Source organism: Microcaecilia unicolor, chromosome 5, assembly GCF_901765095.1.
Source record: "Microcaecilia unicolor chromosome 5, aMicUni1.1, whole genome shotgun sequence".
Lineage (NCBI taxonomy): Eukaryota > Metazoa > Chordata > Amphibia > Gymnophiona > Siphonopidae > Microcaecilia > Microcaecilia unicolor.
In genome coordinates this window covers 186,210,764-186,234,881 of record NC_044035.1, presented here as the reverse complement: position 1 = coordinate 186,234,881, position 24,118 = coordinate 186,210,764, and the positions used below count along the sequence as shown (strand labels likewise).

General features: G+C 41.0%; 1 protein-coding gene across 1 annotated transcript in view; it reads left to right on the top strand.

Moving 5' to 3' along the window:
- The window catches only part of NRN1L (neuritin 1 like), a 206,808-nt gene extending 186,506 nt beyond the window's left edge, over nucleotides 1–20,302 (top strand). The window contains exons 2-3 of the mRNA XM_030204928.1: nucleotides 12,622–12,775; nucleotides 19,576–20,302. Of these exons, the coding sequence (XP_030060788.1) occupies nucleotides 12,622–12,775; nucleotides 19,576–19,855 (434 nt within the window). The 3' untranslated portion in view covers nucleotides 19,856–20,302. The remainder of the gene's footprint in view (nucleotides 1–12,621; nucleotides 12,776–19,575) is intronic.
- The last annotated feature ends 3,816 nt before the right edge of the window (nucleotides 20,303–24,118 follow it).

Sequence of the window (24,118 nt, the reverse complement as noted above, 5' to 3'; positions counted from 1 at the left end):
GATGTGGAGCAGTTAAATAAATTGATTAAATTAAAGTGCTGTCAATGCTAAATAAAATGCTAATCATCATGGAAATGAAGTGGAACGTTAGAAGCAAACCATACAAATTAAATGTAAAAAAATATATATGTTAAAAAATATATATATATAAGGGATGCAAATAATAAGTGTAAGAAAAAATGGATGAAAAATAAAAAAATTGAGATTAAAAAATATATATGTGTAAAAAAAATATATATATATATATATATGGAAGATGCAAATTAAGTGGAATGAGAATAATGAATTAAAGAAAAAATGAATGAAAAATAAAAAATTAAAATTAAAAAATATTTTTGAATAATGGATTCCAATGTTAAAAACCTAATGTATCCCATGTATGTATAATAAAATGCAATTGAAAATCCTAATAAATCCCATGTATGTATGATAATATCAATCAGGACAATGAATATATAATGTATATGATATCAAAATCAATGGATAAATGTACACAAAGCATGGTAAAATATAAGTGATATCATATCAATCATAACATGTATGAATGTCAATTGCATTGTCACTAAAAATCACAAAGATGTCAAAAACAATAATAAATATACATAGAACTGTAATTCAGTAATAGCTAAAATAATGAATATGAATTGTATAATGACACAAAAGATAACTATGCTCAACAAGAATTATGCACAACAAAAATACTTGTACATTATATATACTATAAAATGAAAAATCATGAAATGTAAATAAGAAAATAATAGTAATACAAAAATCCCATACCCATGGACAGGAGTTTGCTTAATTTCACCCATCCTGGGAGCTCCTTTCCCTTGAGCTTTTTCTGGAGATCTAGAATGTAGGATTTTGCATCCAGGAGCTCTGGTAGTCTTATTTGCCCATCCTGGAAGAAAACATCCATGGCTAGGATCAACACCCTGCATTTCTCTTCCAGAGCTATCCTGATTCTATCTGCCCTTTCTGTGCTTCCTTGGCCTGCTGCCTCTCTGTGGCCCATTCAGCTGGCACCTGAGCTTGAACTTGTTGCAACTCATCTAACTGAGTTTCCAACTCCAACCCTTCCCTGGGCTTCTTGTATTTCTGTAACTAACTCCTCTATCCTTTGGGTGTATACCTTGTGCAGGTCCTCTATTTGGACTACCTTATCCTTATTAAGCTTTGCCATGTCCCTGACTTCGACTCGGGTCTGCTGCAATGCTGTGGTCAGCTCAGCCACAGTTTGAGCATAGCCCTGCTGTATTTCCCTCAGCTGGATTTCTTGTTGATCCTTTAACTCTCCCAGCCAAGCCTTTGCTTTGGTCAAACTCTCTTTCCTATGGCTGCTTGAGTAATTTGCCCATTTCTTTAAAAAGGGCTTTCATCTTGGCCAACTTCAATTCTCTTTGCTTCACCTTCTGCCTGGCCTCTTCCAATTCTGCCCTTTACAGAGGTGATACACATATTCCCTGTTTGCTCCTGGAGTGGAGTCATGGCTTGCTGTTCCCTTAAACGTTCGCTAGAGCTTCCTGCTCTTCTTGTCATTCTTGGCGAGCCTTCAGGGAACTCAGCTTTAACTTGGGTCACCCTTTGCTCCTGGTCCTGTTGCAGCTTGTTTGTAAGGTCCCCTTTCCCCCTCTCATATGTGGACTGCTGCTGTGCTAATTGGGTCTCAGATTCCTCTCGGGCCTCTTTCAGGGTATCTGTAAGATGGGCTACTTCTACATCCCTTTCTTCTCTTAGCTTTCTTTCTATGAGAAGCTCTGACCTAATGGTGGCCAGCAAGGTCTAACAGATCTCCTTCTGCTTAAGGGTCTTTGCCTGTTTCACCTCCAAAGCCTGCATTGATGCAGCCATTTTTCCCTACACTCTGCCTCAAATAGGACCCACTTATGACCCGTCTCCCTAATACTGTTTTCCATCACCTTATGGGACTCTTCTTGTTGCTGGATATTGCCTACTAAAGATAGGATCATCCCCTTATTAAATTCCAGGACCTCCCCCCCAGACATTGCTCCGGGTGACTATATTATTTCCCCAGTTTACATAGGGCCTGTAAGTAACTCCTATTCCACCTGCCCTATACTTTCAGGGATTTCAATTGCAGGTTCACATTCTCTTCTTTGGACTGCTCCTGGAGATTTCTACTTAGGGCATCTTTTCCTTTCTCCTCATACAGATTCTCCATAAACTCAAGGCCTACGGGACCTTTATCTTGTCCACACCTACCCTATCCCAGCTCCTAGGCCAATTTTCCCTTCTCACCCAGTGACTGCTTTAACTGAGAGGGCTCATCACTCCCTCTCTTGGGGCCTAACCTACTCCTTTCAAAGGGATAACCCTTCATCATGAGATCTAGCGGGTCACATAAATTACACCCTGGAGGAGAATATTCTTTTTCCCCCTCCCCCGGTAATTCTTCTTCAACCCAACCCATGCTATCTTTAGCCCTGCAACTCAGGGCATACACTCCCTTTCACCTTCCTTGAGGGTTTACCCTTCTTCCCGGTCTTATCAGGACTACTCCTGTCCTGCAACTGTGGGGCTTCTTCCTTGTCTTGGCACCCTTCCTCCCTCTTGGCACTTTTCAGATTTTTAGCCTCCCTCTCCCTGGGTCTTTGGGTGCTCTCCCTGCATCGGGTTCCTCCTAACCCTCTTCCCTGCAGGCACCTCTTTCCTCTTCAGTTCCCAGCCTAGCCATGAAGCTTGCCCCTGAGGAATGGGTCACCTCCAGAATCCCATTGGGTTTCTTCCTGCCTGATTTGTCACTTACAACCCATCAACCAACTGTAGGATTTTCCGCTTCTTCCCAGTCTCCTATTTCATCCTCAGATCCTGACACCGCAAGACACCACACTCAAACAATGCCTACTTTCCACATTGGTACTGGTAGCATATTGTCTTGACCTTTTTTTTTCCTCCCTGGTGTCCTATCTTCCACAGACCCCTCTTCAGGCACATCTGCAGTCCCAACAGTCCCTTTGTAAAGTCCCCACACAAGTCCCAGAACCTGGATCATGGATTCTATCCCCACCATGTTCATTTCTTCTGAGGTTGTCTTGGGCTCTGTCTCCTCCACGGTCTCAGCTGTCTCTACCTTCTCATGGCTCCAACATCCTCTCTAACCGTCTAATGAGATGCTGCATGCAAAACTGGAGAAAAAAATCCAAGCGTAGACCATCTGTCCCTCCCCCCCAATCCTACACTTGCATTACTTCTTCTTAATAATTTGTACCATAACAAGCCTTTCTGCAATTTTTCTGGCAATGGCTACTTCCCGGTTCAGCATTGGCTCCCTTGATGGGCTTCCGGCCTTTCTATCACACCACTGCCTGGTCTGGTCAGGAACATCTCCAGCTTGTTTCCTCTCTCACTGGGGAATCTGGATTCCAGCTATCAATACCTCTGGAGACTCCTTTAGTCTTGACTGGAACCAATCATCCATGTGTGGCCCTTCAGGTCCCATCTGGGGTGTCATTTATGTGATGTTACCTCTATGGCCACTGGCTTGCCCCACCAACTCTTCTCCAGTGGCAACCAGAGTTTTGCCTCTAAGAAATTGCTCAGAAATCATTTCTCTCTATAGCAGTTAATACAATCAGTGTCGAGGTTAGGGCTTCTCTTTAACTTTAACTTTAGTCCATAAGCCATTATTAAGATGGATTTGGGAAAATCCACTGCGTATTTCTGGGATAAGCAGCATAAAATGTATTGTACTGTTTTGGGATCTTACCAAGTACTTGTGTCCTGGATTGGCCACTGTTGGAAACAGGATACTAGGCTTGATGGAACTTCGGTCTGTCCCAGTATGGCAACGCTTATGTACTTATAACCAGACCGGACACCCTATATCCCCCTGATCACTGATGAGACAGAAGTTGGGGAGGTGGAAGAGAGTGTGTGAAGGTTTGAATGTTTGAAATCTCTTAGGTATGACATGATGATTATGGACAGGGATATGTGGGGAAGATGGATGAGGGTTTGGATGAGTGACTGTGGGGGAATCATAATAAAAAATGTTACATAGTGGAGGATGTTGGAGACTAATTTTTGGTCTTGGTGTTCTATTGTGTCAGTGTGATGGCATCCAGTTTATCTTTAATTTCACTGTGTGGGCTCTCAGGTTGAAGGAGCTTCATTTCTTTCCTTCGATGATTTTAGGTTTGTACTGGTTTGAATGCTTGAATGATATCTTGTGCATTTCTTTCGACCATTATGTTATTCATCTACAAGTTTGTACTGTTTCCAACGAACACTGTTAATAAATATGTATATATAAATAAATAAATAAATGTATGTATATGTGTGTATATATATATATATATACAGTATATATGTAAAACATTTAAATTTCTGGTTTGATTATGGCTTGGAGCTAGATGTTTTCAAGCTCAACATGTCCATCTGTAAGTACCATTTTCAGAAAACATCACAGGGAAAAATGTAGAAAAACAAGCCATAGGGGCATCTGTCTGGTCAGTGCAGTGGATTTCATATAAAGGGACCCAGGTACAAATCCCACCTAAACCCCTTCATATTGTATGATGAGCCCTCCAGGAATAGAGAAAACCTACTGTACCTAAAAGTTCACCACTACAATAGCCCTCAGGCTTGCAGGTCACATATATTTAGGTACAGAAGGACTTACATATTCATACTAAAATGAAAGAGTTATAGAGGGAATTGAACCTGGGTACCATAGTTCACTGTCAACTACACTGACCACTAGGCTACTCCATCCACTAGTTTTGTGCTTTCTTAGGAATAGCCATAATATCTGTAGCTGTTATAGAGCCTGGTGTCACTGTCACATCTTTGGGGGGGGGGTGGGAGAGGATCAATGACTTCTGGAGTATTAAGGGGAGGTCATACCTTCAACTCTTGAATGGCCATCTAGTCAGTTAGGGCACCTTTTTCTAGCTTATTCCTGACTGAAACAGGTCTAGATAAAAACCAGTGTTGTATAGTAAGTAACTGGGGCCGATTCTGTTCAATATATTTGTAAGTGACATTGCCAAAGGGTTAGAAGGTAAAGTTTGCCTATTTGCGGATGATACTAAGATCTGTAACAGAGTGGACACCCCGGAGGGAGTGGAAAACATGAAAAGGACCTATGGAAGCTAGAAGAATGGTCTAAGGTTTGGCAATTAAAATTCAATGCGAAGAAATGCAAAGTGATGCACTTAGGAAATAGAAATCCACGGGAGACGTATGTGTTAGGTGGGGAGAGTCTGATAGGTACAGAAGGGAGAGGGATCTTGGGGTGATAGTATCTGAGGATTTGAAGGCGACGAAACAGTGTGACAAGGCGGTGGCCGTAGCTAGAAGGTTGTTAGGCTGTATAGAGAGAGGTGTGACCAGCAGAAGAAAGGGGGTGTTGATGTCCTTGTATAAATCATTGGTGAGGCCCCACCTAGAGTATTGTGTTCAGTTTTGGAGGCCGTATCTTGCTAAGAATGTAAAAAGAATTGAAGCGGTGCAAAGAAAAGCTATGAGAATGGTATGGGATTTGCGTTACAAGACGTATGAGGAGAGACTTGCTGACCTGAACATGTATACTCTGGAGGAAAGGAGAAACAGGGGTGATATGATACAGACGTTCAAATATTTGAAAGGTATTAATCTGCAAATGAACCTTTTCCGGAGATGCGAAGGTGGTAGAACAAGAGGACATGAAATGAGATTGAAGGAGGGCAGACTCAAGGAAAATGTCAGGAAGTATTTTTTCACGGAGAGAGTAGTGGATGCTTGGAATGCCCTCCCGCGGGAGGTGGTGGAAATGAAAACGGTAACGGAATTCAAACATGCGTGGGATAAACATAAAGGAATCCTTTTCAGAAGGAATGGATCCTAAGGAGCTTAGCCGAGATTGGGTGGCAGCGCCGTTGGCGGGAGGCGGGGATGGTGCTGGGCAGACTTATACGGTCTGTGCCAGAGCCGGTGGTGGGAGGCGGGACTGGTGGTTGGGAGGTGGGGATGATGCTGAGCAGACTTATACAGTCTATGCCAGAACCAGTGGTGGGAGGTGGGGCTAGTGGTTGGGAGGTGGGGATAATGCTGGGCAGACTTATACGGTCTGTGCCCTGAAAAGGACAGGTACAAATCAAGGTAAGGTATATACAAAAAGTAGCACATATGAGTTTATCTTGTTGGGCAGACTGGATGGACCGTGCAGGTCTTTTTCTGCCATCTACTATGTTACTATGTAACTAGTTACTGTACTTATGTAAACGTTTTGTCACTTTTACTTGTAAAGAAGTACAAGGAACATTTGTTACTTTTATTCTTACTGAAATAATAATTTCACCAATTTATACTACTTTTACTCAGTTACATCTGATGCAGAGCTGCAAAGGGGGCCGACCCACTCAGCGGGAGATTTATGGTGCGCCCTTGCCCAGCCCACTCTGCCCCCAGATCCACCCCGCCTATTGCTCCATCCACAGCTCTGCCTATTGCTCCACCCATCCTGACCCATTGCTCCACCGCAGCACAGTTGATTAATGGCCAGCAGCAAAAGGAGTGGTCTCCCTGTCCAATGGTAGCAGGAAACGCCTCATAAAACGTCATCTCCTGCTGCCGTGGGATCAGTTTTACAAAAAAACTTCAACACAAGTATTGTCAATATAAGCTTACACATTCTGACTGCTAAAAACACAGAGAGGAAAAAAAGTCTTTAAGCAACATGTTTCAAAAAAAAAAAAAAATCTTTGAGCAACATTTGTTTAAACAGAATTTTCATAAAAAGGTACTGTCAAAGTTCCAAGAATTAGTTCAAATTGAGAAAACTAAAAAAATATATATCTTGTACAGCCCTAAGAAGGTACCAAAGGCTCAAAACAAACAACCTAACACTGCTTTTCAGCTTTTATATATCCAAAACGCTGCAGATAAAACTACTGCAAAACAAGCTCAAAAATCATAAAAAACAGGTATCTTATCTTAAAAATAGCTCACCAAATATGCAGAGATTCAAATCAGCAATCAGAGTTTTAGAAAATACTGAAACCCAACTTCCTGCATTTAAATTGCAGTTTTGGCGCCAAAACATCATGATGATGTCACCAAAGGTCAAAAAATAAAAATCACTAAAAATGTTTAAAATGAACTCCAAATGCCTTTTTGTTTTTAAAAAGAGGGCCCTCTTTTAAAAAAATGTGGAGTATTTTATATTAAGATGCTGAATAGACCCTACAAGGAATATATCTTTCATACTAATAATCATATTCACATAATATCCACTTAAACGGGGAAAAAACAGATTCATATACCAATTCTTGAGTGGACAATGATACATGTATATATGGAAAACAGGAGACACAATTACCTCCCAAGATTACATCAAATACCACATCGAAAACAGAAGAGAAAATTTTCAAATTATTACAGACAAAATGTATAATCAATTTCCTGATTCATACTCCTAGGGGAAATACTATTAAATTTAAAAATTGATTCTGCTCAGCCTGCAAAAATCTCCTATTCAAGTTACCTACCCTCTAGGAAAGAGAAACAACTTGTAGTACACATACCTTTCTATTCCCCAGGATCTTATAATGTTCTACCATAGATGCCTCTAAACATTCACATTTAAGACAACTCTTATGTTCAACCAATCTTTGTTTTAATGTATGTGGGGGCGGTTTTATTAACAATAAATAACAGTGAATCCAGGCAATAGCACGCCAAGTACTTGTCAGGAGGGAAAAAACCTAATCAACTGTGGCAAGCAGTGGTAAATAAAACCGGATCGCAAAATCAGCAGTTCAGTGTGCACACAGTGAAAAAGTAATTATGGGTCCATAAAAAACCTCTTGCTTAGCAATATGTTGTGTCAAATACTGTGATGAGACAAAAACAATATGTTATGTTGTGTTAAATACTATTGTGTGACAAAACTATCTTCAGCACTAGAGTAACATGCTAATTCATTCAACGCAATCACTTATCTTTATTGGTGCGATGCTTCAGTACTCAAAATCAGGTTGCTTCAGCTTGTCGGAATGATGAATTGACAGTGTGATCCCGACGGATCCATTTCACTGCAGCTTCTTCTGGAGACCAACACTGTATCTCGAATTGCAAGCACGGTCACCTGTAATTTCAGCCTGAACCACCAGTCTTGTAATCATTTTCATCGCATTTAAATTTCTCAAACTTCATCATTTTGATCTCTCCTTTGTATTCATCTAAAGTTATAGGCGGTCGGTGGCCGAACTGTTTGGGGAGGCTAAAGGGGGTGGGGTTAGGGATGTGGTCAGGGGCGGAGCTTACATCCATAATTGTCTGACAACACATAGAAAAAAAAATAAGTAAAAATAAAATAGTCACAATTAATACCTTTTATTAAATTTAGATATTATATATGTATCATATGTTAAAGAATAAATTGTTTGCTCAAAGCATATACTAACCACAATCACTCAACTGCAAAACACTGCACAACTTTGTGCAAAAACACACTCAGAACCTTACTGTACCATAAATATTACACTGGGCAGATCCTAATACACCAATATACCACCCATATGGAAAATGCAGACCATCAACAATATGAAACAAGGGATCATAATATCACAATTCTCATGTAGAGCCACAAAACACCCTTTTAGGGTGGATAGTGTTCACAATGAGCTCCTTTTATTAATGACCAGATAGAGATAAGAGTTTTCAAATTTCAATTTTGGCACAGTATAAGTCATCACAAACAAAATATAGGAAAACCAAAAGCATTAGGGGCTTATAGCCCATTTAGTTATGTTTAAACAAAAGAGATCTGCATGAAACAAAATATTATTTTTTTTTATTTTGACTTAAACCCTTCAGAGTCAGCATCTACCTCTCCTGAAATCCAATGTGCGCTGCTTGCCACAATTTCCTCGAATTATTATGGTCTGGGTCTGGGAAGGAAGTGGGAACACCTCAGACAGCCACTCTTAACCAGCCTTAAGCCTTCCCTACTCAGTGACGGCCCCTCCCGTGCATTCCCGCCTATGCGGAACAGGAAGTTACATCATGACGGGACGGGAACTCTCGTAGGGAAGGCTGACTTTGACTGGCTGAGCCTGAGGCGAAGAAGAACATCATGATGATGATCGGTGACGTTGGGTAGCCCGAAGCTGGTTTAAGGCAGATCGGGGGAATGGAGGCAAAAAGAGGAGGAGGAGGGACGCAGCGCGCTGGTGAGAGACCGAGTAGCACTAGGCGGGCGGAACTGGGCATGGGCATGGGCATATCTTAAACTTGACCAGACATAAGTCTGCAATAATGGCAAACATCTCAATACACATGACAGGATCCTGCAATATAATTACAGCAATAGCATAGATCCTTCAAACTTTGCTTTATAACAAATGCCTGATTAAGTAAACTTTGAAGTCTTTTTCACTTCCTCTAGCTCTACTCTATCTCCCTTCTGATGCTGACAAAATAAAATGACCACGGTTTGGTACATATCCTTCAACTTTACATTATAATAAATATATATGCCTTATTAAGCTGTATTAATCAAACATTTAAAATTTGGTAAATATACCTTTGAAGACTTCTTCCTTTTCTACCTACTATGGAATTTGTCGCATATAGAGGACATAGCTAGAATGTTTCCTCTTATAGCTTTCCATAGGAAAAATGTATTTAAATTCGGGTAGCACCTCAATAATAACAACACAAAATCCCTTCACCTCCAGGTACTTTGTGAAGTAACAGAAAATCCTGCAAAGAAGCTTCTTGAGTCTATGTTGTAAACCTTAACCAATTCTGAATACAAATGCCAATAACAGTACCTTTAAAAAGGCAGCAGTGAATACACACAACAGCAATACGCATCTCATTGGAAAGGCCAGACAAGTCAGACTCCTAGATCCCCCACACAAACTACATGCCAGCAAAATCTCTCACCTGCTGGTTCACATGCAAAACACAGACCAACCCTCATCAATTATAGAATTAAGGACCAAAAATCAGAAATTGTCTTGTAGCCTGGCATCAGTCCTTCCCTACCTTATTCCTCTTTGAACCTACTGTTGGAACCATCAGCCAATGAAATGGCTTTTAGCTGTAGCTATCCCAGGTTACCTGATAATTATGCACACATCACTGCAGTCATGCCCTCCTCTCGGTGTACATGCTCAGAAAAAAACAAACAAACAAACTTTGAACCATTTAAAGATTTTAACAATTACACTATTTATTTTTTATTTCTCCCCAGTCTCACTTGCACACCTCCCTCCAAACCTGTTCTCTTTAATTTGAATGTTGTTCACTTCAAGCTCACCCCGAATGTGAAGTTCTTCCCACACCAAAGACATATGTAGCACTGGTTGTATTCTTTTAAGCAACTTCAGCAGAGCATGCCTGCCTCAGTGAGCATTGCTGCCCTGCCTTCACTTCCATTTCGTCAGGACGACTTGGGCAGGGGAGAGAGGAAAATCACAACTTCAGGTAAAAGATTTTGCAAGTAAGTGGACCTCAGCTGGGGAGGCTTAGCCTCCCCAAGCCTTCCATACCGGGCGCCTATTGTTGTATTAATCTCATCCATGTATTTAGTGTAGTCTACAAATTCGTCTTGTAAAGCCTTGTCTTTAGCCTCAATTTCAGTTTTTATTTTTCCACTTTCTTTTTTAGAAGTATCAATTAAAAGGATCATCAGATCCAAGGCATACCTTTTTTTAAAATAGTGTTCCAATCACATGTATTGAACACACGCAGGTCCATTTTTCAGCGCACCTGCAAAAAAGGCCTCTTTTTTGGGGGGCCGAAAATAGATGTGCGACAAAATAAAAATTGGAGCACATCCATTTGGGGCCTGAGACCATTGACCCATTGATCTAGCAGTAAAGTCTCATGCGTTAACTGTGCGGTAATGGTCTACACACGTACAATGACGATTGCTGACTGGCTACCGCTGCGTGCTGGAAAATTTCCTGTGCACTTGGAGGGCGCATGTAAAAAATGAAATTACCACCCGGGCCACGCAGTAGCCAGGTGGTAGTTCAAAATTGATGCACGTAGGACGTGCGTAGGTGCCTCATCGGCTTAGTAAAAGGGTCCCTTAATATTATCCCATTCCTTAAAAGCCTTGGAAACAGCCTCATGGAGTGCAAATGACAACAAAGAAGAGATCAAAATTTGCTGCATGCCAGATATGTCACAAACACATAGCAGAAACAAACCAGTTGTTATCTTTCTTTAATGTTCCAAAAACCTTATAAATTGTGGAAATACTGAATCCAAAATACTTTTCATTAGTCCATTAGCCCATGTTTCGGCTACTGCCTGCTTCAGGTCCATCTTGCCGACATTAAAATTCTCATTCGCCTGGCTTGATCAATGTTGAAGTTTTACTTTGTATAGAAAGCTTTGAAATCCCCAAAATGCAAGATGGACCTGGCTGTTTGAAAAGGGAATTCCTTGATAAAGCCTTGTAAGAAACATGACTTTCAGAGTATTACCCCCCCCCCCCCCCCCCCGAGCTGACATTTTTTCAACTAAGTAACTTAAAAGCTTTAAAGCCTTTAAAATTTCTTTATTAAGAACGAATATTTAAAATAAGGATTTACTAAAAGGGACTGATGAGGAGGTTGGTGGATGAACCTTGATAGTATAAATTTGGTCCATCAAGTACCACCGCTGAGGCCCCATTTCACACTTAATAATTAAGTACGTACATATGAACTGCAGTCATAGTTACAAAGGTGATATCATTTGGGCTACAGTATTATTTTGTCTATTGTGGAGAGTCTACCTGATTTAAGAAATACATATGATACATAACTTACGACAGAGTTCGCATAATGGATTGCACCTGTATTTTTGTTTTATGAATGCACAACACTATAGTTCACAATATTATGGGAGTGAGTGAAGGTTTTTTATGCCAATGATTTTAACTGATAGCAACTCTCTGATCAAGAACTATCTTAGGTTCTGAAGCTTTTTCTTCCATGAGTGAAACTCTAGTGTTTCCTAATCTGTTAAATATAAACTGATGAGACTTGATTGAAATGGGGGAGGGGGATTCTAGATATAGTTTTTAGGGTATGGGACTTGATATACTGCTTTTCTGTGGTTACAATCAAAGCGGTTTACATATTATATACAGGTACTTATTTTGTATCTGGGGCAATGGAGGGTTTAGGGGCCCTTTTACTAAGGTGCGGGAGGGCTAACGCGCGGTAGCCATTTCCCAGCCCATTAAAAAAAGCCCTTTTTCCCAGCTGCAGTAAAACATGGTCCAGCGCATGCCCACATTACTGCAGGCCACTTTTACCATGGCTTAGTAAAAGGACCCCTAAGTGACTTGCCCACAGTTACAAGGAAGTGAAGTGGGAATTGAACCCAGTTCACCAAGATCAAAGCCTGCTTCACTGACCACTAGACTACTCCTTCACTTGGCTACTCCTCCACTCCTTTTGAGAGTTAAATGTTCCCCCTTCCTTTTCAATTAATAAGTAAATGTATCCAACATGGAAGAATCACACTAGGTAGTCTGGATGAGACAACTTGGTCTTGTTCTGCCATCAATTACTATACTATTTTTGTAGTATACAAACTGACCTTGATTTTTTGTGTATTGCAATAGTAATTGGCAGCCTGGTCTTTTTTCTGTCTATATTATTGTTTTAGTGCTCAGCCCGGTGACAGCTACCAGCAGATGTGACATGATCTATAAGGGCTTTGCAGAGTGCTTGATCAGCTTTGGTGACAGCATGGCTCAGAGTGTACAGCAACTCCAGGAGGGGGAGACAGAGGATGTGGAGGAACTGGAAACCATTTGCAAGTAAGTATGACACACAGGCATAAGTACAGATATGTCACCTGTCCTCAACAGCTAACTCCAGAGTGTCAGGAAATCCTTTCTGTTATTTTACAACTGAAGGCTTTCCAGCAACTCATAATGCTTTGTTTAACTAATTTGTTGAAGGCAAGCAGCTAAGGCAATCCTTGAATATGTTATGACATCATAATTACATAAGAATATAAGAGTAGCCATACTGGGTCAGACCAATGGTCCATCTTGCCCAGTATCCTGTTTCCAACAGTGGCCAAGCCAGGTCACAGGTACCTGGCAGAAACCCAAATCATGGCAACAGTCCATGCTACCAATCCCAGGGCAAGCAGTTGCTTCCCCATATCTGTCTCAATAGCTATATAAATGCTAATAATAGTAGTAGTAGTAGTAATAGCAGACTATGAACTTTTCCTCCAGGAACTTGTCCAAATGTTTTTTAAACCAAGATACTCTAACCGCTGTTACCACATCCTCCGATTGAGTAAAAAATATTTCCTCCTATTTATTTGAAAAATATTTCTTTGTAATTTCCTTGAGTGTTCCCTAGTCTTTGTACTTTTGGATTGAGTAAAAATCGATTTACTACTACTGGTTCTACACCTCTCAGGATTTTGTAGACCTCAATCATATCTTCCTTCATCCGTCTCTTTTTCAAGCTGAACAATCTGTTTGAGTGTTTCCCAGCTAGATTGAAATAAAGAAATTTGGAGAGTCAGAAAAATAAATGTTAATGCCCTCTCCACTATCCCATGGAATAATTTATGTTCTATAAGAGACACTGCTCTATCAAAATGACTATTATACTGTATATCCCAGCTTCACCATGGCCTTCAAAGAAAGGATCAAAAACTAGACTCACTCCTCACACTGATGCCAAACCATAAAGCGAGATCCACTGTTCTGTAACTTAGGAAACTGTGAAGTAAAGTTTAATGTGCACATTAAGGGTTCTTTGTTCATGCTAATAATGAGTGCAGTGGAATAAGGCCTTAATATGTATATTAAAATGGTCCCTTGGTAAATAAAGGTCTTGCTTGTCTCAATGTAAATGAGAAAGTGTCAAGTGCAAATCAGACTTTGACAGGTCCATGGGAAATAGTATACTGCAGGCATCATCCATCTTCTGTGGACTTAATAAAAGGTAAAAATTTAACACCTGGTTTGACCAATGTTGAAGTTTTACTTTGCATAGGAAGTCTTCAGATCCCCAAAATGTCCTTTCAGTATGGACTGATTGACAGGGTATTTCTCTCTGCCCCACCTCCCTTTCTTCTGTCTCATAAATCAAAGCTAACAAGTCTCTATCCCTGCTCCCTTCTTCTTGGGGCCAAATTCAGGCAGAGCAGAGGTCAGAGGCTGCCATGACGCAGCATATCTTTCCCCTCTCCATGCTGCTTCATTCCCTCCCACCCTTATCCAAGGCAGGACATGAGGACCTTGAGGAGCCATTTTATTAAGCCACGAAAGCATTTACGCGCACCCAATGCAAGCCAAAATGGAGTTTTCAGCCCACCTTAGTAAAATGACCCCTGAGGCGAGCTGTCTACTCTCCCACTGCAAGCCAATGCTTATAAAAATGTGAGGACATGGTACTGCAAGATGTCAACCAGCACCATCATTAAGGATGCGAGCAAGAGGGCAGAACATACTCTCCTGCCATGTTCTTGTTTCTTGGCCTGTATAGGTAGAGAAAGACTGTATTTCATCCAGAGAGGAGGCAAGGATCACAGGAGAAAGGGCTGCTGAATTGCAACAATCTTTTGCTCTAAGAGGTGAAAAGAGAGAATAGGCCTTAGAGGGGTCTTTATGCTTTTCCACATTTCAACCATGATGGGGGGGGGGGGGGGGGGGGGGGGTAGGAAAAAGAGGGGAAGTGTCCTATGCTAATTGTCCCTTTTACTTCTAGCCAGTTTGCATGGGGGATTTTGGCCAGTAACTAGTGTTCACAGTATGAGAGCAATATTAAAACACTTTTTCTTCATGTAAAGCCTGTTTTGTACATGAATTAGGGCTTTCATAAAATTGTGCAAGTTTCTACTCAGGCATTGATAGTGTGTCTACTTTAAACTTTTTTGTGTGTAGGCAAAAATACTATTCAAAATTGTCAAAACACATGAGGATTGTGAGAAAATGCAGGAAGACCTTAGTAAACTGGAAGACTGGGCATCCAAATGGCAGATGAAATGTATGGGTCCTTTTACTAAGCAGTGGTAGGGCTAATGCGTGGGTAGTGCATGCCAAATCGGCACTACCACAGGGGTAGCATGGGTGCCCTGTGGTAGTTCTGAAGTTAGTATATGCTGTTTCCCATGTTAGAAAATATTTTTCTATGTTCTACCGTGGGGGGCGTTCCCAGCGGTAATCTGCAGCATGACCACATTGGTGCATGCTCTTTGATTACTGCACGAGTAGCGTATGAGTTCTTACCGCTAGGTCAATGAGTGGCAGTAAGGGCTCACGCAGTAAATAGCTGCAGACTACTTTTAATTTTAGTGCATGACTATTTACTGCCAACTTTTTTAAGAAGTCCCTTTTCCTAACTGCAGTAAGATATTGCACAGCCTGCTCCAATTTCATGCATCCACACTACTGCAGGCCACGTTTTATCGCTGCTTAGTATAAGGACCCCTTAGTGCAGACAAATGTAAAGTGATGCACATTGGGAATAATCCAAATCATAGCTACCTGATGCTAAGGTCCACCTTTGGAGGCAGCACTCAAGAAAAAGACCTAGTTGTCATTGTAGACAAAACACTGAAGCCTCTGCCCAGTGTGTGGCGGTGTCCAAAAAAGCAAACAGGATGCTAGGAATTATTAGGAAAGGGATGCTGTTACGTCTGTGCTCACCTTGCCCTCTGGTGGCCAGAACCGGTGGCTGCTATGGACTATCACCTGTTCCAGACTTTAGTCCAGTCCGGATCTTCCAGGCTGCCGGATTTGTCTGTCTTGTTTGACCCTGCACAGCTTCCGTAGTGGCCTGGTGATTGCTGCAGTGAGCCTCAGTTGCTGCTGGGCTTATTAGCCATTTGGAATCTCTCTGCCTTTTCCTTTGCATCGTCTAAGGCCCTGGTATGTTGGTGCTTGCTGCACTTCAGCCTGAGTTTTGTTTCCTTATTCTAGTTTCTTGCCTGAAATTCTTGCCTGTTTCTAATTAGTCTATGTTTAGTTTAGGGTTTGCTTGTTTCTTAGTCTTGCTCCTTGTTTGTAATTCTTTGTGTAGCGCTTAGGTTTCTGTGTTGTCTGTCTTCAGTGGCTGCTTGCAGCTTTTAGTTCTTTCCCTTGTTTGTCAGTGTTTGTTTCCTGCTTTTGTGGCTGCTTGCAGCTTCCAGTTTCTGTCCCCTAGCTTGTCCATTCCCTGCCTTGTGTTGTGTTGTGTAGTCTATTCTGTGAGTCCTAGCCCAGTTTCCTGCCTTGCTGCCCATGTTTGTTCCTTTTCCCTCTGACCCGCAGTCCCTGTGCTGCCTAGCTGTTATCCAGTCCTGCCCTGTCCTATAAGTCCTGCCGGCCGCCAGCAGCCAGGGCCTCAACTCCTGGTGAAAGGTGGCCATGTGCAGATGAAGCCTAGCTCTTTATCAGACTTCTGCCTTGCCTCTGGTTTGAGGGTGGTTTTGCCTGCCGCTACCGCTCCTCGGCAGTGGCCCAAAGGCTCTCAAACCCAGTTTCCATCTTTGAAAACGTGACAGCAGATTCAGAAGGGTAGGCCTTACAAAACAAATAGGTCTTTAAAGTTCGCCAGAATTCTAGATGGTCATGTATCATTTTCACTCTTGTTGAATTCCACATTTGAGTACTTAAGTAGGTGAAATTGGACGCGTAGGACGATTTATATTTAAGACCAATGCAATTAGGATAATAAATAGGTACGAGATGATCTGATACTATTCCTGGCTGGAAGATCAATCAGGGCAATCATATAACCAGGGGCTGCACCATAGATTATCTTGTGGACCAGAGTACAAAGTTTGAAGGTAATGCGGGCCATGATAGGGAGCCAGTGCAGTTCTAGTCGAAGAGGTGTAGCACAGTCTGTAGTATCTGGATTTAAAAAGGTTTGGACAAGTTCCTGGAGGAAAGGTCCATAGTCTGTTATTGAGATGGACATGGGAGAAGCCACTGCTTGCCCTGGGATTAGTAGCATGGAATGTTGCTACTAATTGGGTTTCTGCCAGGTACTCGTGACCTCAATTGGTTACTGGTCAAAGATGGCAAGATGGACCATTGGTCTGACCAGTATGGCCATTCTTATGTTCATTTGCAGGGATATAGTTTGGGTACAGCAGAAACAGAGTTGCAGAATATAATCATATTTTATAACATATGCTTGTGTATGTGTAGAACGCACGCATACATTTACATCTGCCTTGGAGCAAGTGTAAATGTGAGCAACGGTCTGTTTTTGATATAGTTGGAAGAAAGTTGTTAAAAGAGTAAGCAGTGTTTGAAGAGTGTGCACTATTGACAGCACGCGAAAACATAAAAGTTCGTGTTTTTTTCTGTTAATTTTGTTTGTCAGTGACATGAAATGACACAGGAAATGTACTGTTGGCATTTTCTATTTTGTTACGAACAAATGCACATCTCTTATACCTAGAGATATGCAACACAATTTATCATTAATTGTTTTAGTGCATGCTCTTTCTTTTGCCTTTTTGGTGTGTGTGCTGCACATTACCTTTCAATTTTCACCTTATCTAGAAGTATGCTACAAGAACATTCACTGCTTATCAGAGTGGATACATTACAGAAACAGTCAGCCCTTCTGTTCAGTCCCTGTTAGATCCAACTAAATAAATAAATAAATAATAAATGATCATCTGATTAGAGTAACAGGGAGTCTCAACAGGCCCTGAAGCTTCTTACGGGAGGGGGGTTGTGATAGCACTTGCCCAACCATCGTCCACAGAAAAATGCAGGCAGATAAAGACCACATGGCCTATCTGGTCTGCCCATCCATGCCATCTGTTATCTCTTCCTCAGAGATCCTATGTACTTGTCCCAGACAAGAAGACCGAAGAAAAATGTGGGTAAAAATTCCCTACACATTAGGCAGAGCAATATTCCCACACAGTACTGACCACAAAAAGCTGAGAACCTTTATTTCAAGTATATATGGGAGAATTGTGTGAAAACAGCAGAAAGACATATACTGGTCAATATTCAAAATGATTTAACTGGCCAGAAAAGACCACTGCCCAGTTAAATTGCTTGGTCAGAGCTATCCGCTAATTTTCAGCAGCATTTAACCGGTTAGAGACTAACACAAAACCAGTTATTTTGGGAGTGTTCTGAGGGCAGAGTCAGCACCTGACTGGTTAAGTGCCAATATTCAGCACTTAACCGGCCAGGGTAACCGCATATATGAGACCGCAGAAAAATCTGTCCTATCTTTATGTGGTAACCAATGGCCGCTTAAGTGCTGAATATCAACTTAACTGGCTATACGTTAGCCAGCTCCAAAAAAAAAGATATTCAGTGCCATAACCTGGACCTGACCCAAACTATCTGGGTATAATGCCAGCGGCAATATTGACCCATAAATAATTACAGTTTTCTGCTAAAGTTTTTGAGTTGGATGCTAGACAATTTAGAGGTGCTTCAGATCTTTGCTTTGCTTATATCCAAAATGTTTTCAACCAATTACTGTGAGCAGAGTTACCAGGTTGTTGAACAGAACTAAGAATAGGGGTTTTGTTTTAAATACTTGTGTCCCCTTCCAATTTTGAGATTTCTAATGTTTTCACTAAGAGGGGAAGGAGTACACATCCCAGTATACAATAGCACTTGAGCTATCAGGTGACCTAGGTTTTGAAGAGAAAAGTACATAAGCCTGGTGTTTAATTTGTGTCCCAGTGCATCATGACATTTGTGACCCAGCAATAGGAGGTACCAGAAAAGATAGAGTACTAGGCCGCAGTACAATGGAGATGTGATTAAAATCGCTCCATCTCTGTCTTTTGACCTGGAGCAATTCTTGTACTACTTTGCTTTTATGTAGTTGGTGGGTTGAAGTTGCACCTTATTACAGGACTGAAGCAAGAAATAAGGAATAGAAAGTCCCAACAAGGAAAATAATGATCACGTCTTAATTGAGAACATGCATCCGACATGGCCTTCCAATACTGCATCAAGGGTCATAAGATCTTACAATGGCAGAACTCAATATCCAGATTGTCTTCAAACTGGAATAAATACACATGATTCCAGAATTTAAACCAAAGGGCAACTGCTGAACAGAAGTAGCACACGCTGCTGTTTCATATCATTTTGGTATGAGAAAGGCAGAGTGCGTTACTTCTGTTCAGCAGCTGTCCTTTGGTTTCAACTCTGGAATCCTGCATATTTATTCCAGTTTGAAGACAATCTGGATTTTGAGTCCTGCCATTGTAAAATCTTATGACCCCTGCTGGAGCCTTGGTATATGAAATATGGCAAGTCAGGTGTATGTTTTCAATAAAGACGTGATCAATATTTTCCTTGTTGGGACTTTGGTGCTTATTTCTTGTTTCCATCATTGGACTCTTAGCACCAGCCCCTTTTCTTTGGTTTGTGTGTCTTATTTCACAGAATTGCCTACTTAGGTAATCCAGGACAGGTTGAGTCAGTCCTGGTTTTGTGTGATTGTATCTAAGTGCTAATGGGCATTCAGTTCTAGTTTTTCTAAGAAAGGAGGGGCCACTGATCAGCAGATCCCGAGTGGCTTAGTCTTTCCCATATGACATGGAATATTTTCACATTTCTAACTGAAACACTTCCATTCCATTACCTGTCCTTCTTCTGTGTCTTTGTAGGTCTTGGGATGACTTTCACAGCTGTGCAAGTGCTATGCTGGCAAACTGCCCAGAGGAAGCTGCAGCCATATGGGAATCGCTGCGACAGGAATCCAAGAAGATTCAGTTCCAAGGGAATCTGCATGACCTGTGCAGTGGCCGAGCTCGAATGTCCAACAGTGGGAAGGGCTCAGACAGCAGTGAGACTAACAAAGAGACCCTGAGGGGCTCAGCCTACCCTCTGCATTATGGCTGGCCAGTCTTTCTCTCTATGGTGTTCCTACTGCTGTTCTTTATCTAAGAAATAAGCAATGTCCTGCAAGCAATTCAAACTCCTTTCAGCTGCCGAGTGCACATAGCCGTATGGTGGGAAAGTGACCCCATCTGCTGAAGCAAATTGCTCTGTAAAAAAAAGCAAGATTTTGGTATGGCAATTTCCGTTCCACCCTCATTCTCATTCCCTGGAATTGGTTTTACATTATTTCAGGAGATTTCTGTGAGCCAAAGTTTGGGACTGCCTTCTGAGAGAAAAGTCTCTCTTGCTTGGACAGTAAATATCAGGTTCTGCTTCTCAGTATCCCACTGCACTGAAGCACTGTGTTCTTTCTCCACCTTCATTCTGCAGAAATTGACAACCTACTAATGCTTGGTGTTCACTTCTGTCTTGCCTCTGCAACAGAAGTAACCTTCTGAAAGAGTAAATCTTTTACTCTCCAGGCAAGAAAAACTCTGGCTACTAAATAACTATTAGACATAATAAATGTTTATTCAAATTGTCAAAGAAGCCAATCAGTAATTATTGAAATAGTAACAAATAAACTCCCAGTACAGTATAATATGTAGCAAATAAAAACAGAGTTCTCCCTGGGAGCTGTCAATATATCCACCTGCTAGTGTAGGCACATTGAGGCTCGCCATCCTCAGTTCTATTTCCCGTTAAATACTTTTTTCTTCCTTTCATCATTATCTTAACTATAATTACCCTTCTTACCTAATGAATATGCATCTTTCCAGAACATTCTGTTCCTTTTATGGCAAAAATCCAGTTCCAGCCTTTTCCAGCTTCTGACAGTTTAAAATCTGTCATATAAAGCATAAGGTTTTGTTTGATATGAGTTCACCTAATGTCCTTGGTATGCCCAGTCATCATACCAGCCCCCTCCACTCTTTGGTTTAACCTACAGTGTTACCCACACCCCTTACTTCTCCCTCTGAATATTTATCGATACAACAGGCGTCCTTAGTCCAGTGGCGTTCCTAGGGGGGGCGGTGGGTGTGGTCCACCCCAGGTACACGCCGCTGGGGGGGTGCCGCGCGCGCCTGTCCTCCGTTGTTCCATGCTTCTTCTCTGCCCCGGAACAGGTTACTTCCTGTTCCGGGGCAGAGAAGAAGCATGGAACAACGGAGGACAGGCACACACGGCACCCCCCCAGTGGTGTGCACCCGGCGGGGGGGGGGGGGGGTCCTTCACGGGGGGGTCCTTTCGCTGGGGTGGGGGGTCCACGCTGCATTGGCGGGGCGCTGCTCCCGGGGGGCGGGGCGCATCGGCGATCCACCCCGGGTGCCAGCCCCCCTAGGAATGCCACTGCCTTAGTCATAGGAGTCTCTGGCTCTTAGTTTGCTGACCAGCAACTTATCACAAGTTAGCATAGGCCAAAATGTCAAACCACAAATTTCTACAGCCTTAGAAAGGTATTTATCAGAAAAAAGCAATTTGCAGCTCTTAAGTCTGCTTTCAGCTCAAGGAGAGCAAAACAGCTTATAATAAAAACTAGAAATATGTATGGGTTGCACCTTTTCATGGCCTTTATGATATACACCTCTTGTGGGCCCTCATAGCAAGAGGGGCCACACTATGACTAGGTTCTTCAGGCTTTAGAGGCCTCATTAGACAGAGAAGTAAGAGATGGACCCCAAAGCAAATTATAGTCTGTATCTACCCCTGAAAGGGGACATGAAAATGGGGAAGCTGGGCTGGAGCATAGACTACCATTACCTTTGTAGCTGCAGTAGCCATAATTTGGCAGCATGCAGTCATGGCACAGGAAACAGAATACAGAACATAAGACCTGCTATAATCAATATTACACAAGAAAATAAACAAGAGGTGTAACCAGGAGGCTAATCAGTGGTATGTTCTTCAGCAAGAAAGTGTGGGAGGGAGTGACAGTGTTGGTTAAGAATGAAAACCTCAGCTAAGCATGAACATAGAATTTGGCAAGATTATAAATGTTGTCCATTACAATATGTGTACAACTAACAGTAAGAGTGCAACAGTTAGAACTATTTAAAACATTACAAAGTCCAGTGGGATGCAAGAAGATAATCAAGTGCAATACAATTATAGGAGGTAATTAACATATTAACAAATCTGATCACAGGATACAAAATAATAAACTAATATCAGGGAAATAACAGAACAAGGGACTAGGAGAAAGATAATACAAAAAACAGAAACTAGGGAAAAGTCCATAAGGTTTTGTAAATATAGACAGCAAGAAAGCTGGCAAGTCTGTGTCATTTTAAAAACTTTGCTTCTGATGGGCTGACAATTCAGGAAACAGATACATCATCAGGGATCAACGTTGGTTCTGGTATTGCAGATCAGCAGACTGTACACAGTTGCAAAGGAGATCATGGTATACACAGGAGGGAGTTCACATGGGATGTATCATGATGTTTCAGAAAAGCTTCAACTAATAGTAAATAAAAATATGATTCAAAACAATACAGCAATTAAACAGAGTAGGGTCATATGCTTTACACAGTTCTATTTATATTTAATACAGAATAAAATACATTTTGAACAGTGCAATTTAGTGAAAATAAAGTTCCTAAGAAAACCAATTAATAACTTGCAAAATAAATAAGATTAGGGCACCATGTAATCAAGGAAGTGCACTGTTTCTCCACTGATACAAAACAAGGCTGAGAAAGGACACGTGGTGGGAGAAAAGTTTAATATTCCAGCTGTTCACAATTAACACTAAACTGTAAATATGCTAGGTAGAAACATCAATCTTGTTGCTAAAATAATAAAGGACACAAGGAACTCTTCCTAAGTTAGGGGAAAATTATTTTCAATTAACCTAAAACAATAAATTCAGAAAGGGGGGTTATACAGATAAGGTCCCAGATAGGAAATCTAATGACTTATCTACTAGATGGGGAAAGGGAAGGCAATTTAAAGAAATGAAGGCAAACTAGGCTGTTGCCTAGAAAGACACTGTCCTTTTTCTTGAGCAGTACAAAACATGTTCATGCAAGGTACAGAAAAAAAATCTTAACTTCTGAAGTTAAACATTCATCTAAATTCACTCTTCCTGGGATACAGAACACATATGTATATATTGTAAAAGTGTGCAATGTGTAGACATAACGGAAGATACAGGCAGTTAATGTAAAAGTTATCTTTGTAGAAAACCTACTATATAGGGTCAGAAAAGTTAATAGCAAGCTTTGAACCCAATCTAATAAAATTGAGCTGAAAAAAAGTACCAATCCTAGTAAGACAGACAAAGGTGCATCCTTGACTGACCTTTACAAGATTCACATAGATCAGGCAAGAAATATAGCACATAGGTCTCTACAATCAAGTTGGAGCAAAGAGAGCCTCCAGGTAAAAGTAATTTTTAAAGGAAAAGTATACCTTAGAGAGAAAGTTTAATTCTGTACTGAATGTGGAAAAAGTACACTTTAGCTGGAACTAATGCACTACAAATGGTGATAAGAGACAGAATCTAAGTAGCTAACATGGCTACTAGGGAATTCATAAAAGAAATCTTTTGTTACATTGTATAGACAACTAATATGTATTCAGGAGAGAAACTACTTGTATGTACTGACTGTACTACCCACAAAATTAAGACATTCAAAAATGGTCACCTATAGTGATTGTATTTAAGGGATAACACAAACACCCACAAACAAACAAAGACAAAGACCTAAGAGGCAGTAAATCAGATCAGTCTATTTTAATTCAGAACTGGACTTAACCTTATGTATGCTATCCAAGTGGATTACCAAAACAATGTCCTAGGGTAAGAAGTACTTCTTATGTGTACAAATGCACAACGTTGCATAGCCATTCCAGAAGTAAAAAAGTCACAAGCAATACTGTTTAAATGGTCCTTGGAGACTTTTTTTATTTCTGCAGTTAATAAAAAAAAGTCTCAGTGGAGTGCATATAATAAAAAATTAAAAGGATGGCCATGTATGAATAAAACCCTGATTCCATAAGAAGCCTAAATGTATAATTCAAATTCTGAAAAAGAGAAAAAAGATAATAAAAAATTAATTAACAAAGATCACATAGCTCCACTTTTCTGGCTATGTTATTTTTAGGACACACATGCACAAGTTTCAACATAGTATGCAAAATCCCTGTGAACAAAGAATAAAACAAGCAGTAAAAGTTTGGTGACTAAGCAACAAATCACTCAATTGTTTCCCCTTAGTCTTCCCTAAAATACCTCTGTCTGTTTATAGTAGAATATCAGATGCCTCTGAACAAACAGAGGAAGTAAAACACAAATAATACATTTTAACAAGGTATAGTTACCAG